General features: G+C 40.8%; 1 protein-coding gene across 1 annotated transcript; it reads right to left on the bottom strand.

Moving 5' to 3' along the window:
- Positions 1 to 140: 140 nt before the first annotated feature.
- LOC131246820 (uncharacterized) lies at positions 141 to 10050 on the bottom strand. The gene is made up of 4 exons (XM_058247244.1): positions 9818 to 10050; positions 9049 to 9162; positions 1686 to 1790; positions 141 to 496 (listed from the first exon to the last, which is right to left on the bottom strand). Exons 1-4 carry the CDS (start codon positions 9912 to 9914, stop codon positions 219 to 221), a joined length of 594 nt encoding a protein of 197 aa, XP_058103227.1. The 5' UTR covers positions 9915 to 10050; the 3' UTR covers positions 141 to 218.
- Between the last annotated feature and the right edge of the window lie 4574 nt (positions 10051 to 14624).

The raw sequence follows: 14624 nt of genomic DNA, 5'->3' as shown, positions 1-14624 counted from the left end.
TTGTAATGTAAGGTGGCCGAAGCCGCATAACGGGACCCATGTACCCAAAACCATTATAAGAGTCAAAATCAGCTGACTTGACGGCCCAGCGCAAGCTCAGCCAGTTGAATCCATTTGGTAGAGCTATTAGAAATGGTATAAAAAAAAAGACCCAAAAATCTTCTACTATCGCTATTATCAGCACAATTTAATTCCAGAATAAAATAAGGATTAAATTATCAAGATTCTTCTTTACTAAGTTTACCGAGCGCTCTTTGTGCATACAACTGTTGTTCTCGAGCCTGTTTGGCAGCCATAGCTTCCTCATCGAGCACTTGGATGGGCAACCATTCGGGCCACCTCCACTCACCACTCTTAGAACTCTCTTGCGACTTCTCTGCAGTCGTGGGATCTTCAGAGCTCTGAAAGAGAGGTCTTAGTCGAAGAGCAGTGAAATCCAGTGCGGTCCCTGCAAGTGCAAAGATGATCGAGTAGCGAACTGCGCCAAGTTGCCCCCCTGAAATTGCATCCAGAAGGAAGTTTTTTTGAGTACCTATTGGGATGTCGAAGGCAACCTGTGATCACTACCAGTGCGGTTTTAAATTCTGCTCCCTTTTTTTCCCCTTTTAAGCAATGAATTGGATGCGGTCTGCCCAAATCCTTCCTGTTCTTTGGAAGGATTTAGGCAAGTCCAAAACTAAGCTTTGGGGATGGCGCTCTTAGCGGTCTGGTGGTTCGTGTGGGAAGAGCGAAACAATCGCTGTTTTCGGGACAGGGCTAACTCCGCTGACTTCGTTTTGTCTAAGGCCAAAAGTGCCGTTATTGAATGGGCTGCTAATGTCGCTTCTTTTACAGACAGCGGTTTTCTTTTTCTAGGCTTTTAGTTTCCGATCTGCCATCTCAGCGGATCGTATTTGTTCCTGTATTCTGTTTTCTTTTAATAAATTTGTTATTTTTCAAAAAAAAATCCTTCCTGTTCTTATCCAACTAGCAGTTTGTGCATAAAATGAGAGAAACCGGAATCCCTACTAGGACTTGTATTACTGAGGCGGCAACAGGATCAGATAGGAAGGCAACATCCATTTTGTTTCAAGTGGGTGATGAAGGAATTTGGATTAGGAAAAGGCATCATTTCCACAGTTTCTGTTTTGACCTGGGATGGTTCCAATCCTTTCCCATGAAAATTTTGAAAGAGTTGGGATTCTCCATTCCAAATGGGTCCTAAATGCAATACCCATTTTCTATCATCCACCAATGCGTAGCCCAGGCACACTTCCAATTCATAGTGACAAATCCAGTTCTTGGCAATTTCTCAGCTTGAGAATTTCTCAAGAGATTTTGACAATTTTGTCATGAAATTATTGGAAAAATCTTCACTAAACACAAAGTATCAAAAAAATATTTACTATAAATTTATAAATAATTTTAAAATTTAAAACATGAGTAAAAATGAACTAAGTTAAAACTTTTAAATATTCATTTTCTGAAAATCGCAAAAATTAATAACTGCCAAGATTTTGAAAATCTCGCAAGGATATTGTTCAATGAATTTCCCTGAAAATATCGCAAGATTTTTAAAATCCTGGCGATATTTATCACAATGATCTACACTAGTCTGGGCAACTTATTCTTCCCAAATAAAGTCATAACAATCAGAATTAGTAAAAGACGATGAATAAAAACAGAAAAGGGTAATGAATTTTGACCTTGAAGCCGCCCGAGAAGAGCTCCACTAGCAACCCCACCTATCACAGAGTTCATGAGGTCGTCGGGTGCCGAAGCTCGAGTTTCTCTTACAAATTCACGTGCCCCTGTACATGCACAAGTCCTCACAATCTTATCATTCTACTATGTTATTACTGTTCACAAATATGTTTTAAGATTTTAATATCAAAGCACAAGCATAAACGATATGCGTCATTACAATTATCAGATAGCATGCGCTGGACTCCAATGTTAGTTTAGCATCATTTTGAAAACAGTCTTGACTCATCCTCCTTAGGTGGTAGTAATGTATGGTTATCCTGAATATCCAAATTGTTGGTCCCATTGTGGATGGAGCATATCTTTAAAATCGCACTAATCAAGCAATTGCAAATTGTAAGTCATAACCATCCAATCAATGGCTATCAAATGGATGGTTAAAAGTAAGATGACATGTGGTCAAAATTCGAAGTGAAAAATCAGATGGTTATGCTCTATCCATTTATTTTCCCTGGTTATACTCCATCCATATTCAGGTCGGCAATTTGGACGGTCTGTATTGCTTTTGAACCAGGCCATGTGTATGCAGAAGAGTTGCCACAAATTTTAAATGGTGCAAAACTAACATAGAAGTCTAGTCCCAAACAACATACTACCTCCATAGCACTGTGTATGCTCGGTATAAACATCTGTATGATGTGGAATAATTTAGAAGGACTATTTTAACAGAACAGAGATTTACCAAAAGCAGACTAATGAAGTTATAAAAGTTAATAACATATGTATTGCAGATAAAGCTGTGCCTTGAATGATAGTAGCGGTGGAATTTGGACCTGATCTGGGCCAAGGTTAGTGAAAATCCAATGAGGTGGTCGCCGATAATACTAGGATGATTTTAAACATCGATTACAATATGACCATACCATTAATCTATAGGTCACCCTCACTATGCAGAGATGCAATATAGGGGTGAACCAATCTGTTATGGAAAAAATGAGCCACAAGCCAATACAGCCCATATCAGGTGCCAATAGGACATGAATGGCTCGTTTGGATTTTTTTCCCCTTCTTTTTCCACTGCTTTCTACATTTCAACCAGGGAGAAAGCTTAGGAACTAATTATATACTAGATATAGGCCTATTTTAAGGATTAAAACACAAAATTCGAGTGGGATTTAATGAACTGAAGAGGAATAGACCATATTGGCAAATATCAAAAGAAGGGGTAAACCATCACTTTGTGTGTGTGTGTGTGTGTGTGTGTGTGTGTGTGTGTTTATATGTAATGGGCTCTAATTGACCAAATCATGCTTGATTTGTGTTCAATTAGGGCCTATTTGGTTGACTTTGAACAGGTCAAGTGACAGACAACATTCTTACCTAAGAATGGTCTGATACGCTATAGGATCATCATTATCTAAGCCTTATCCCAATTGGAGAATAAAATGCCCTAGCATGAGTTTGGAATTTCATGTTGTTCGGGTCCCTAATGGAAGTTATGGCATAAGTTCAACAGCCGCTGGAACCTGACACAACTGTCCTCCTTTATCTGGCCTGGGACCAGCAATGAGAGCATAAAACTCCCACAGGTGCAATGTAATAGACTATTACAGAGTTTGATTACAATAAAGTGCTATCTAATAGTCTATCACATGGGTTGACTACAATCAATGATTTTCTAATACACCATTGGATGTGTTTTATATATTTTTCCTATTTTCCCAACAATTTTCAAGATTTTTTGTGCCTAAAAAGAAAAAATAAAAAATAAAAAATCAGCTGATACAGGCTTGATATGGTCTACTAAGCCTCATATTGTATCATTCTAGGTTTGGATAAGATGTTCAAAACTTGGATACTAAAGACCAACAAAATCTTGCTACAACACCCGATTTACATATTCTACATTCTAGGTGTTCGACCTTAAACAATGCAAGCTCCCCTTTGATAAATTACTCCTACCTCAACATATACAACTGTCTTCACAGATACTCAAATCCTTATCAGGAAACTGGCGAATACTGCCCTTAACAATTTCAATGATTACCACCATCTTTGGCACAAGAACAGGCCACATCATATGCTACTCTTCCTTTGTAGGAAACCAAAATGTTTTGCCCCAGAATTAGCCACAATCTACAGGTCGGACCACCTATGAGCTGCCGGCAAAACAACATTATTACAATCTCCTTCCAAAAGGAAATCTCTGGAGAATTAATAAGATCTCCAACCCTTCTTAAAGAGCTTTGGCCGCTGATTAATCAGAATCTCCCAAATCAGTAGGGCCAAAGAAAGAGAGAGTGACACCAAGCTGTCCCTAGGCATACTGAGGAGATCACCTCACCCTGAATTATATCAAGCCATCAAAGATCAACTTCAAGCAACCATTTGGTGGGCATCTCCATCCTGCCTCGATCTTCTCCTTATTTTGCTAGTGGCCAACAATAAGCAATCTCTCAGGCAGTCTATCTGACACCTCTCAGAATTCACTCTGGTGACAGCCCATTTGATAAAGCCACTGCAGAAAATTTTGCTACTCTTCCTGATCTAGTAAGTTCATTATTATAGTCTCTCTTTCTAAATTTTCAAAAAAAAGGTAGGAGAAGCATTATACGCAAATATCCTCCCTTATGCTTGGCAAATAAGAATTGACCGTTACCGTTACGTACCGATACAATTGGGTACAGATTGTGAACTCTGGGCCTAGAGATGAATTATGCTCCATGTGGTCTGATGCAGCCCAAGAGTAGACCATGATCAAATTTAGATAGTATGGTCCATCTGATGGGTCCTACTCATCATAGGTCTTATTTTAATGATTTGATTAGGTTTAAGTGTCTAGGTTTTTCCTTTTAGGTTTTCAAAAGTTTTAAAAGGTCTTTTAAAAAATAAAAATACAAGCAGCAGGTGAAGTACAACACATCACTCCACCCATCACTCATCATCCATCCTCCCATCACTTCTCATCTTTTCATATCAGAATTACTGGTGAGAGATCTGAAGCTTTCTGCATGTTTCTGCAAACTATAGTCTCTTCACGAGACATCTAAGAAGTGAGAACAGATCTCTAGAAGTCATATGCTGATATGTTATACATGAAGTATGCAGTGACTTTGCAGGCTTGTCGTTACTATTCTTTTGAAGGATGCATATCGGGGTCTTTTAGGCATTTGGGGAGTAGGCCTGCCCTTACTCATAACCACATAGTGGACTTTTCTACAACATGGATGATTTTAGATCATGTCAATTGCTACTGATTTCTATTCTCCCCAAAAGCCACAAAAGTTAAAGACAAGAATCTAATACCCAAAACTGGTCACATCCTTGCTGAGAATTTTGCTAGGCACTAACATGGACAAAGTATGCTGGGCAGTCAAAGAACAACATGCTCATGGGATGAGCATAGCTGAAATGAGGATCTTGAGATGGAAGAGTGGCAAGAAATGGAAGGATATAATTAGGAATGAATGAGTGCATTCGAGGGAACTTAGGGGTAGCACGCAGCACCGATAGGTAAGAAGATGAGGAAAGAAGACTTAGATGGTTTGGCCATGTGCAACAGAGACCAAGAGCTGCACTAGTTAGTAGTAAGTTGGTTCGAGTCGAGGGCTCTAAGAGGGCAAGGGAGAGTCCCGAAGAACATGGGTGAAGGTGGTAAGTTAAGACTTGAGGACATATGTTTTAACTGAGGATATGGTCCGTGATATAGTGGAATGGCATAACAGGATTCATGTAGGCAACCCCAATTAGTTTGGATAAGCCTGTCATGATGATGGTAACTAATTTTAACAGAGTTCTGCATGTTCATTATTCACAACTATGATTGTTGTTCATTATTCGCAACTATGATTGATGGGACCTCTCCTGCAACACATGGGAACAGGAGGAAGAAAGAAGCACATGTAAACATCCTGACAAGAAGTAGTTTATTCTTTTTAGGGCTAAAAGAAGAAAAATCCAGAAGGCAAATTTTTATAGTTTGTAGTGTGTAATATGCGTCTCTAACGTGCATGCCCATTGCCCCACTTTACAATTTTGTATTGGGGTTGGGAGTATACATATACAGGGGAAAAGATCAACGTAGTATAACAAAACATCCATACTTAGCATGCTGTTCCTATTCCAGGCTCCTTGTTGAGCACCATTAACAGAAGGACAATGTGAGGAAGATCGATTGAGTCCTTCAAGACACCAATCCTCGAAAGTTTCCAAACACCATTTCAACAGCAAGTCAAAACCAATCCCTTCAAACGAAAGGAAACTAAGAAACCAATGTCATAAAAGAGGAGAAAGTAAGAGGAATGAGCATGTAGCTGATGAAACAACAATGCTAAAGAAATGCTAAGATTATGAAGCAATCAAGTGGATGATTAGTTTGCAAGACTACATGAGGTTTCAAGTTTTTTTTTTTTTTTAAGGCTAGGAACAGGAGAAACCTGCAATTAAGAAAGAATATGAAGACCAACACTTGGAATTAAAAAGTTTCACCTGTTTTGTAAAGTTTTAGATGTCGGAAAGATAAACAACAAAAAATAGGATGCTCCCAAGGTGTTCCAAAACGGTAATGGTGGCCGTAACGGCCACCACCGTTACCGTTATGATACGGGCCGTAACGGCCGTTACAGCCCCATATCGGCCGTTTTTTATTTTTTGAAAATTATTGTTACGGGACCGTTACGGCCCCTTTTTCTGTAACGGCCGTTACGGCCGATTATACGCAAATATCCTCCCTTATGCTTGGCAAATAAGAATTGACCGTTACCGTTACGTACCGATTTTGAATACTATGCCATGTTGGACTTCCTCAGGAGACTGAAACACCATGATTGACAGCGACCCCTTGAAAGAGTCGGAAATGTCTGTCTAACAGATTTTGCAAACACACTTTTGATGTGTCTTCCAGTCGTAACCCGAGGAGGCATGCGTGAAATTGTAGGAGTCATGGAAGGCTAGAAGTTGTTAAGGTTGTCATCCATATTTGTTTCTCTAATCCCTTTGGTTAGGGGAGGACACTGACGCTGAGGCCAAGACCCTTAGGGAAGCTTTGAGAACATGTTTTTTTTTTTCAGGTGGTTGTTGTAGAAGGCAGTTTCAAAAGTGTTACAGCATGGCCTTACTCAACAAAATCCGAGCTGTTGAAGTTGATGTTTTTCTTCAATGAGATTCGGTTTTTCCTGTAGGTTAAACATTTCTTTTGCTCAAGTAGGCAGAGAGGCAAAGTAATGGCCAGGCCACCCATCACGAAGTTGATGTTTTTCTTCAATGAGATTTGGTTTTGCCTCTAGGTTAAACATTTTGTTTGCCCAAGTAGGAAGAGAGGCAGAGTAATGTCAATTCCACCCATCGCAACAATCTTTCACCTACGATCAGATTTGTTTGCCCCAAAGGTGATCTAGTCACATTATGAACCCCACATGTGAATACTGTTCACACATGTGCACTATTCATCTATTTGTATGCATGGGTTACACATGATTTTATTTTTTGACAGTGTTATGATTCTAAGCAATAAGTGATATGATTGAATTAGGAAAGTGGTGTGTGCAAGGCCTATATATACAAGGCCACTGGTATGCAACTATATGAGTAAAGAATTCAGTTTATTGAAGTATCAGAACTATGATTCTAAGAAACAAGTGTTATGATTGAATTAGGAAAGTGATGTGTGCAAGACCTATATATACAAGGCCCCTCCCTCCGTCCCTCTCTCTAAAACCATTTTCCTCAATAAAGCATATAATTTAATGCATGAAATGATTTTACAGGTGATAAAATGTTAGAAATGAACGTCTACCAATTTGAATAAATTTGATAATTTGCTAATATCTCCAAGTCATGGGATGTTATATTCAGATTTCAGGTGATAGATTAAGCATAATATTTGGTTCTTGACATGTCTAAACCATGAACCTTAACTTCATCATTGTCATCATCGTTATCATCATCATCATCATCTGAGCCTTCTCGCAACTAATTGGGGTCAACTACACCAACCAAGTTCCACCATTCGATTGTACCAAGGAATATATCATCGGTTAAACCATAGGTCATCAAGTCTTTTCTTACTATGTCCACCCATGTCGTTTTGGGCCTTCCCTTCACTCGTTTAGAACCTTCAACCTAAACCAATTCACTCCTAAAAGGTGCAGTTCTTGGTCTCCATTGCACATGACCCAAGTATCTAAATCTACTTTCCCTTCTCTCATAACCCGCACATGAGGACGGTTGGGATCCTTCGGGCATAAACCTCCCCAAAAATTGCATTCATAGTGGCATACAAGCATGGGAAAATATTGCATGTAACTATTGAAAGAAAGAAATTTGTGTTCCAAACATCCCATGTCCCTAATGGTGACCATGGTCAGGACTCAAGAGTCCCTATGCACTTTCTAAATGGCATTACCACTCACAGCCAATGGATGGAGAGGAATTTGGGAATATGATCTCGTCTTCCAATTGGAACACAAATGCTAGCTCTCAAAGAATTCCATAGAAAATAAATTCTCTTTCCATCAACTAATAATACATACAAAACAAAACAATTGGAACTAGTGTTTTAATTAGCGAATGGAACGTCTTGTAGCATTCACCCCTTTGAAGCGTGAGATGTAATAAGGTAATAACTAATAAGGTACCGCCCATTAGCTACAATTGTCAATAAGGTACTGCCCATTAGATACAATTATCAAATCACTTCTTTCGAGAAACACGAGACAAATAAGTCCTACAAGTAAAGAGATCTATTTATTGATAAGAAAAAGAAAATCATGAATGATGGATGATTGGATTGTAAAACCTGCTCAATTTAAATTGGGTAAATAATGCAAGGGCATTTTCACACTGGGCTTGAGTGGGGTGGCCTGTGTGAAGCGGGGGCACACTCAGGGTGGGCGGCCCGTGTGAGGGGAGACCCATGTGAAGTGGGGCCCACGAGGAGGGTTCGGCCGAGGACCTAAACCATGTAAAGTAGGGCCGGTGCTATGAGATAAGGAGATTGATTCGCCATGCTCTATCAGTTCGAGCTTTTGGAAAAAGTAGTTAGTCATCCTGCAGCAGTGAGTCATATGGATTTTACGAAACCATGTGCTATGGCTCAAATCCATAGTCAATCCTATTTCAGACAGGAACAGTTGACAACTGTTATTTTCATTTCCAATCTTTTATCATCACAACCTGTCTCTTTAGAACTAATATGCATATCTAGAGTTACAAATGACTAATGCAATGCAATATAATAAGTTGATTTGGACTGTAAACATGTTGAATGCAATACGATACAATTGGTTTTATGTGATCATTCCTCAATACATAAACAGAACTTCAAATCCAACAATTGTAAAGAGCTGCTTTCAAGCAGGAACTCACCGCAATAGCATCCCGCGACAATTGCTAGATTGGCAGCGTAAGTTGCAGACAGGTTTGCGACCCCATAAGATTTCTGACGTTTCAAAACCAACCCTGCTCCTCCACCAACAATCCCTGAAAAAAATCCCAATTATTTATTTATTTATCCATCTGGGGGCCACTATCTGGTAACAAAGCCCACCTACACGATGCCGCATGGACCATACGCTGATCAGGTGGATCCCACTAAGCGGATGCGCTGGCCCAAAAATCAGACAGGTGAACTTATCGGGTGGGCCACAGTTCACAGAACAAACAGGTAGCTGAAAAACAAACTTGGCCCCAGTTTTCTAAAGCGAGTGACTGTTTCTAACATTGTAGCCCCGCCGATGAGCTTATCGTCCCAGTTTTTGAGCCAGATCATCAGCGCAGTCGGGCCCACCTAATGGACGGCTTGGAGCTTCCAACTAGCAGTGTCTAGATGAAATTCCTAGTAGCACCGGCTTTTGATGGATCCACTCTTCCATTCTACACTTTGGCAGTAAAACTATACAAAATCGGTACGTTTGTATCACCAAAAGTACGAAAGAAGGGGTGCACATATCAAAAGGATGGGCGTGAATATAAATTCTATTCCGACCATTGATCATGATCAATTATTCATTTTTATTCTTTTGATGATGAAAATGGATTATCTTAGGAATGAAAACTAAGAGTACTTGGGTGATTTTTCAGAAAACTGAGGGCAGTTGCGAGATAGAGAACCCTAGGTAGAGATGGAAATGCGTACCTGCGATGAGGGTAGGAATGTAAATTCGCTCCTTCCAACCCTCTGATGAAGAAGATGGGATTTTCGCTGTTTTGTCTTCTTCGCCTGCAGCAGCCATCGCTGCTGTTTCCGTTCGGAGCTACTTCTGTCCCCTTGCGTTGAAGAGAACTGAAAAAGAATGGGCAAATTACAGAAAAGCCCTTGTTGGTTAGCAAATTTACAGAGACGTATTTCGCGCGAATGACCAGACTGCCCTCGCAGTTTTGCGTGCGAGATGTCCGTATTTGTGGGACCGGAATCACCTGCATTACGCAGCGCGTAAAACACCGAGGCCCTGTGGGCGCGGCATGCTATTCATGAAAATCTACTCCGTTCATCAGATCACTACCATTATTTGAACCGTACATTTAAAAGACGATCACCGTAGAAATCTCGATGGGCCACGCCAATAAAAAAATTTGCTCCTGAAACCTTTATGTCGGTGTGCCCCACATGAGTTTTGGACAAGGTTGATTTTGGCATATTCCCTTCATCCGGTGAGATGCACTTGATTAACGGGTCTGATGAAAGATACCACGGTGGCCACACACACAAACCTTTAGTTGTCATCTCATCTCAAACTGGCTGAAATTTTTTTCCAGCGCGTAAAATCGACGATAGAACTTGATGGACCGAGTGGAAATTACATGAAATCAAGGTGTGCGCCACGCAGGGGCAACCATGTTATCTTTGTGAAATCCACTCCGTCCATCGGGTGAGGGCCCTATGTTCACCGTACTTAAAAAAGATCATCCCAACAAATTGCTCAGATGGGCCACACGTATGGAAATCCATGAAGTAAAATCGCGCCCAAAACCCCTCAACGTCAGACAACGTGACCCGCCAGAGATTCGGATGAGGCTGATTTTTGTACCTTCCTTTCCATCCTCGTAAGCCACACTTGATTAATGGGTTAGATGAAAGCCAAACATAATGGTGGCCTCACATACAAACGCATGGTTTGATGTCTCAATTTACGACTGTACGACCCATTTATGGTCCAATTAGGAGACTAAGCCCACCTTATTTTCCCTTGCGAGAATACGCCCCAGCTGTACGGATGGCTTGCCAAAGGTCGAAAATGCCCCTGCTTGTTCCTTCAAGCGGATCGGCCGCTGCCCGAAAACGAGCGCTGACGCTCCTCGAACGCCGAGTTGTACGAACGATTCAAAAGAGATCAACGTTACATGGGCCCCACAGTTATGTATTTATCATATCCACAACGTTCATCCATATTTCGAGATGATTTCGGAGCATTATCCAAAAATAAAAAAAAAAAAAAACATATCCAAAGACCAACTGGACCACACCACAAAGAGCAGCAGAAAATTGATTTTCACCGTCGAAACTTTTGTTGGGCTCACCGTAACATTTATTTTCCATCCAATCTATTCGTAAGGTTACATAGACCTAGATAAAGAGGAAAATCAAATTTCTTAATAATCCAAAACTTCTATGACACCTAAAAGGGTTTCAATGGTAGATGTTCAATCTTCCACTGCCTTTTACAGTGTGGTCCACTTGATAGCTAAATATATCTTATTTTTCTTCCCAAGCGTTAGTATGAGTTCGCCAAATAGATGGACGGTTTGGATATAACACATACCTCATAAAAGAACCCATAAAGGCGGTGGGGATTACAACAGGAAAAAAAAAGAGCTGGTATCTATGGCTACGGATTATAACCATAGTGATAACTGCAGCCAATACTTTTTCAATATGTCTTCTACTATACATCGAAGGTATTTCGATATGTACTTCGATATATCGAATGTCTTTCGATTAATCGAAAAAGGTCCAAAACTGTCCAGCAACTTTGCATAAAAAATCCTATAATTTTCGATTAATCGAAGTGTATTCGATATGTATCGAAGATATAGCTACAAATTATAGCTGTAGCCATAACTGCAGTCCGTAAAAATCTATACAAATTTTTTTATTTTTTTATTTTTTATTTTTTAGTTTTTACTTTCTACCTACAATTTTCTCTAATACATATTTATATAAATATGTATATATAAGCATATATAAAAAATTCTCTCTTTTTTTCATTTATTTCTCTATTCATTTAACGAGAATATCTTCTAAACCAAAATTAGTTACTTGATGTACCCTATATGATTTTGGGGTAGGAGAAGCTACTTTAGCCAACTAACCTAGTTATTTTCCAAGATTCCATCAGGTCGATGGTCGAAAATCCATTTCATTCACTTTGCGGTCAATTTCAATCAGTTCGTGGTCATTTCCATGCATTTCACCGTCAATTCCCTCCACTTCACGGACAATTCCATGCATTTCACGGTCATCCCAAACTATTCCGTGTTGATTCACGGTCATTGAGAGGCATTTCACGGTCAATTCCCTTCACTTCACGGTCATTTGCATGCATTTCACGGTCAATTCGCTTCAATTCATGATCATTCCTATGCATTTCACGGTCATCCCAAACTATTCTGTGTTGATTCACGGTCATTTCGAGGCATTTCACGGTCAATCAACACGGAATTGTTTGGGACGGCCGTGAAGTGTATGAGAATGATCATGGTTTGAAGCGAATTGACGCGAAATGCATGCAATGACCGTGAAGAGAAGGGAATTGCGCGAAATGCATGCAACTAACCGTGAAGAGAAGGGAATTGACCGCGAAATGCCTCGAAACGACCGTGAATCAACACGGAATTGTTTGGGACGGTCGTGTGCATGGGAATGATTATGGTTTGAAGCAAATTGAGCGCGAAATCATGCAAATGCCGTGAAGTGAAGGGAATTGCCAAAAATCGACCGTGAATCAACACGAATTGTTTGGGACGCGTGAAATGCATGAGAATGATCATGGTTTAAAGCAATTTGACCGCGAAATGCATGCAAATGACCGTGGAGTGAAGGGAATTGACCACGAAATGCCTCGAAAGGATCGTGAATCAACACGGAATTGTTTGGGACGACCGTGAAATGCATGGGAATGATCATGGTTTGAAGCGATTTGACCGCGAAATGCATGCAACTGACCGTGAAGTGAAGGGAATTGACCGCGAAATGCCTCGAAACGACCGTGAATCAACACGGAATTGTTTGGGACGACCGTGAAATGCATGGGAATGATCATGGTTTGAAGTGAATTGACCGCGAAATGAATGCAACTGACCGTGAAGTGAAGCAAATTGACCGCGAAATGCCTCGAAACGACCCTGAATCAACACGGAATTGTTTGGGACGACCGTGAAATGCATGGGAAGTGAAGGGAATTGACCGCGAAATGCCTAAAAGAGTGAATCAACACGGAATTGTTTGGGACGATCGTGAAATGCATGGGAATGATCATGGTTTGAAGCGATTTGACCACGAAATGCATGGAATTGGCCGTGAAGGGAAGGGAATTGGACCGCGAAATGCCTCGAAAGGGCCAGTGAATCAACACGGAATTGTTTGGGGACATAGTGAAATGCATGGGAATGATCATGGTTTGAAGCGAATTGGCCGTGAATGCAGGAAATGCCAGTGAAGTGAAGGGAATTGGCGAAATGCCTCAAAGCGACCGTGAATCAACACGGAATTGTTTGGGATGACGGTGAAATGCATGGGAATGATCATAGTTTGAAGCGATTTGACCCCAAAATGCATGCAAATGACCGTGGAGTGAAGGGAATTGACCGCGAAATGCCTCAAAGCGATAGTGAATCAACACGGAATTATTTGGGACGACCAGTGAAATGCATGGGAATGATCATGGTTTGAAGCGATTTGTCGCGAAATGCATGCAACTGATCGTGAAGGGAAGGGAATTGATGCGAAATGCCTCGAAACGACCGTGAATCAACACAAAATTGTTTGGGACAACCGTGAAATGCATGGGAATGATCATGGTTTGAAGCGAATTGAAAGCAAGAATTGGCCGTGAGGTGAAGGGAATTGACCTCGAAATGCCTCGAAAGCGGAATCAACACGGAATTGTTTGGGACGACAGTGAAATGCATGGGAATGATCATGGTTTGAAACAATTTGACCGGAAATGCATGCAAATGACCGTGGAGTGATGGGAATTGACCGCGAAATGCCTCAAAATGACTGAATCAACACGGAATTGTTTGGGACGACCGTGAAATGCATGGGAATGATCATGGTTTGAAGAAATTTGAGACAGTGAAATGCATGCAAATGACCATGGAGTGAAGGGAATTGCCGCGAAATGCCTCAAACGACCGTGAATCAACACGGAATTGTTTGGGGACGACCATGAAATGCATGAGAATGATCATGATTTGAAGTAATTTGACCGCAAAATGCATGCAAATGACCATGGAGTGAAGGAATTGACCATGAAATGCCTCGAAATGAAGGTGAATCAACACGGAATTGTTTGGGGACGCCAGTGAAATGCATGGGAATGATCATGGTTTGAAGCAATTTGACCACAAAATGCATGAAAATGACCGTGAAGTTAAGCGAATTGACCGCGAAATGCCTCGAAACGACCGTGAATCAACACAGAATTATTTGGGACGACCGTGAAATGCATGGGAATGATCATGGTTTGAAGCAATTTGACCGCGAAATGCATTCAAATGACCATGGAGTGAAGGGAATTGACCGCGAAATGCCTCGAAACGACCGTGAATCAACACGGAATTGTTTGGGACGACCGTGAAATGCATGGGAATGATCATGGTTTGAAGTGAATTGACCGTGAAATGCATGCAAATGGACCGTGAAGTGAAGGGAATTGCCGAAATTGACTAAGCGACAGTGAATCAACACGGAATTGTTTGGGACGCCGTAAAGTGCATGGGAA

This window comes from Magnolia sinica, chromosome 5 (genome assembly GCF_029962835.1).
Source record: "Magnolia sinica isolate HGM2019 chromosome 5, MsV1, whole genome shotgun sequence".
NCBI classification, from domain to species: Eukaryota; Viridiplantae; Streptophyta; class Magnoliopsida; order Magnoliales; family Magnoliaceae; genus Magnolia; species Magnolia sinica.
Note: the sequence above shows the minus strand (reverse complement) of the source record. Positions and strands in the feature narration are given on the sequence as shown.

What these genes read in the sequence shown, in the direction of transcription:
- LOC131246820 (XM_058247244.1), bottom strand. Translation starts at nt 9,914, where the DNA reads ATGGCTGCTGCAGGCGAAGAAGACAAAACAGCGAAAATCCCATCTTCT. An exon ending in TGTCGCGGGATGCTATTGCG is followed by an intron (nt 1,791 to 9,048) that starts GTGAGTTCCTGC and finishes GTGCATGTACAG; the next exon opens with GGGCACGTGAATTTGTAAGA. An exon ending in TCTTCTCGGGCGGCTTCAAG is followed by an intron (nt 497 to 1,685) that starts GTCAAAATTCAT and finishes ATGCAATTTCAG; the next exon opens with GGGGGCAACTTGGCGCAGTT.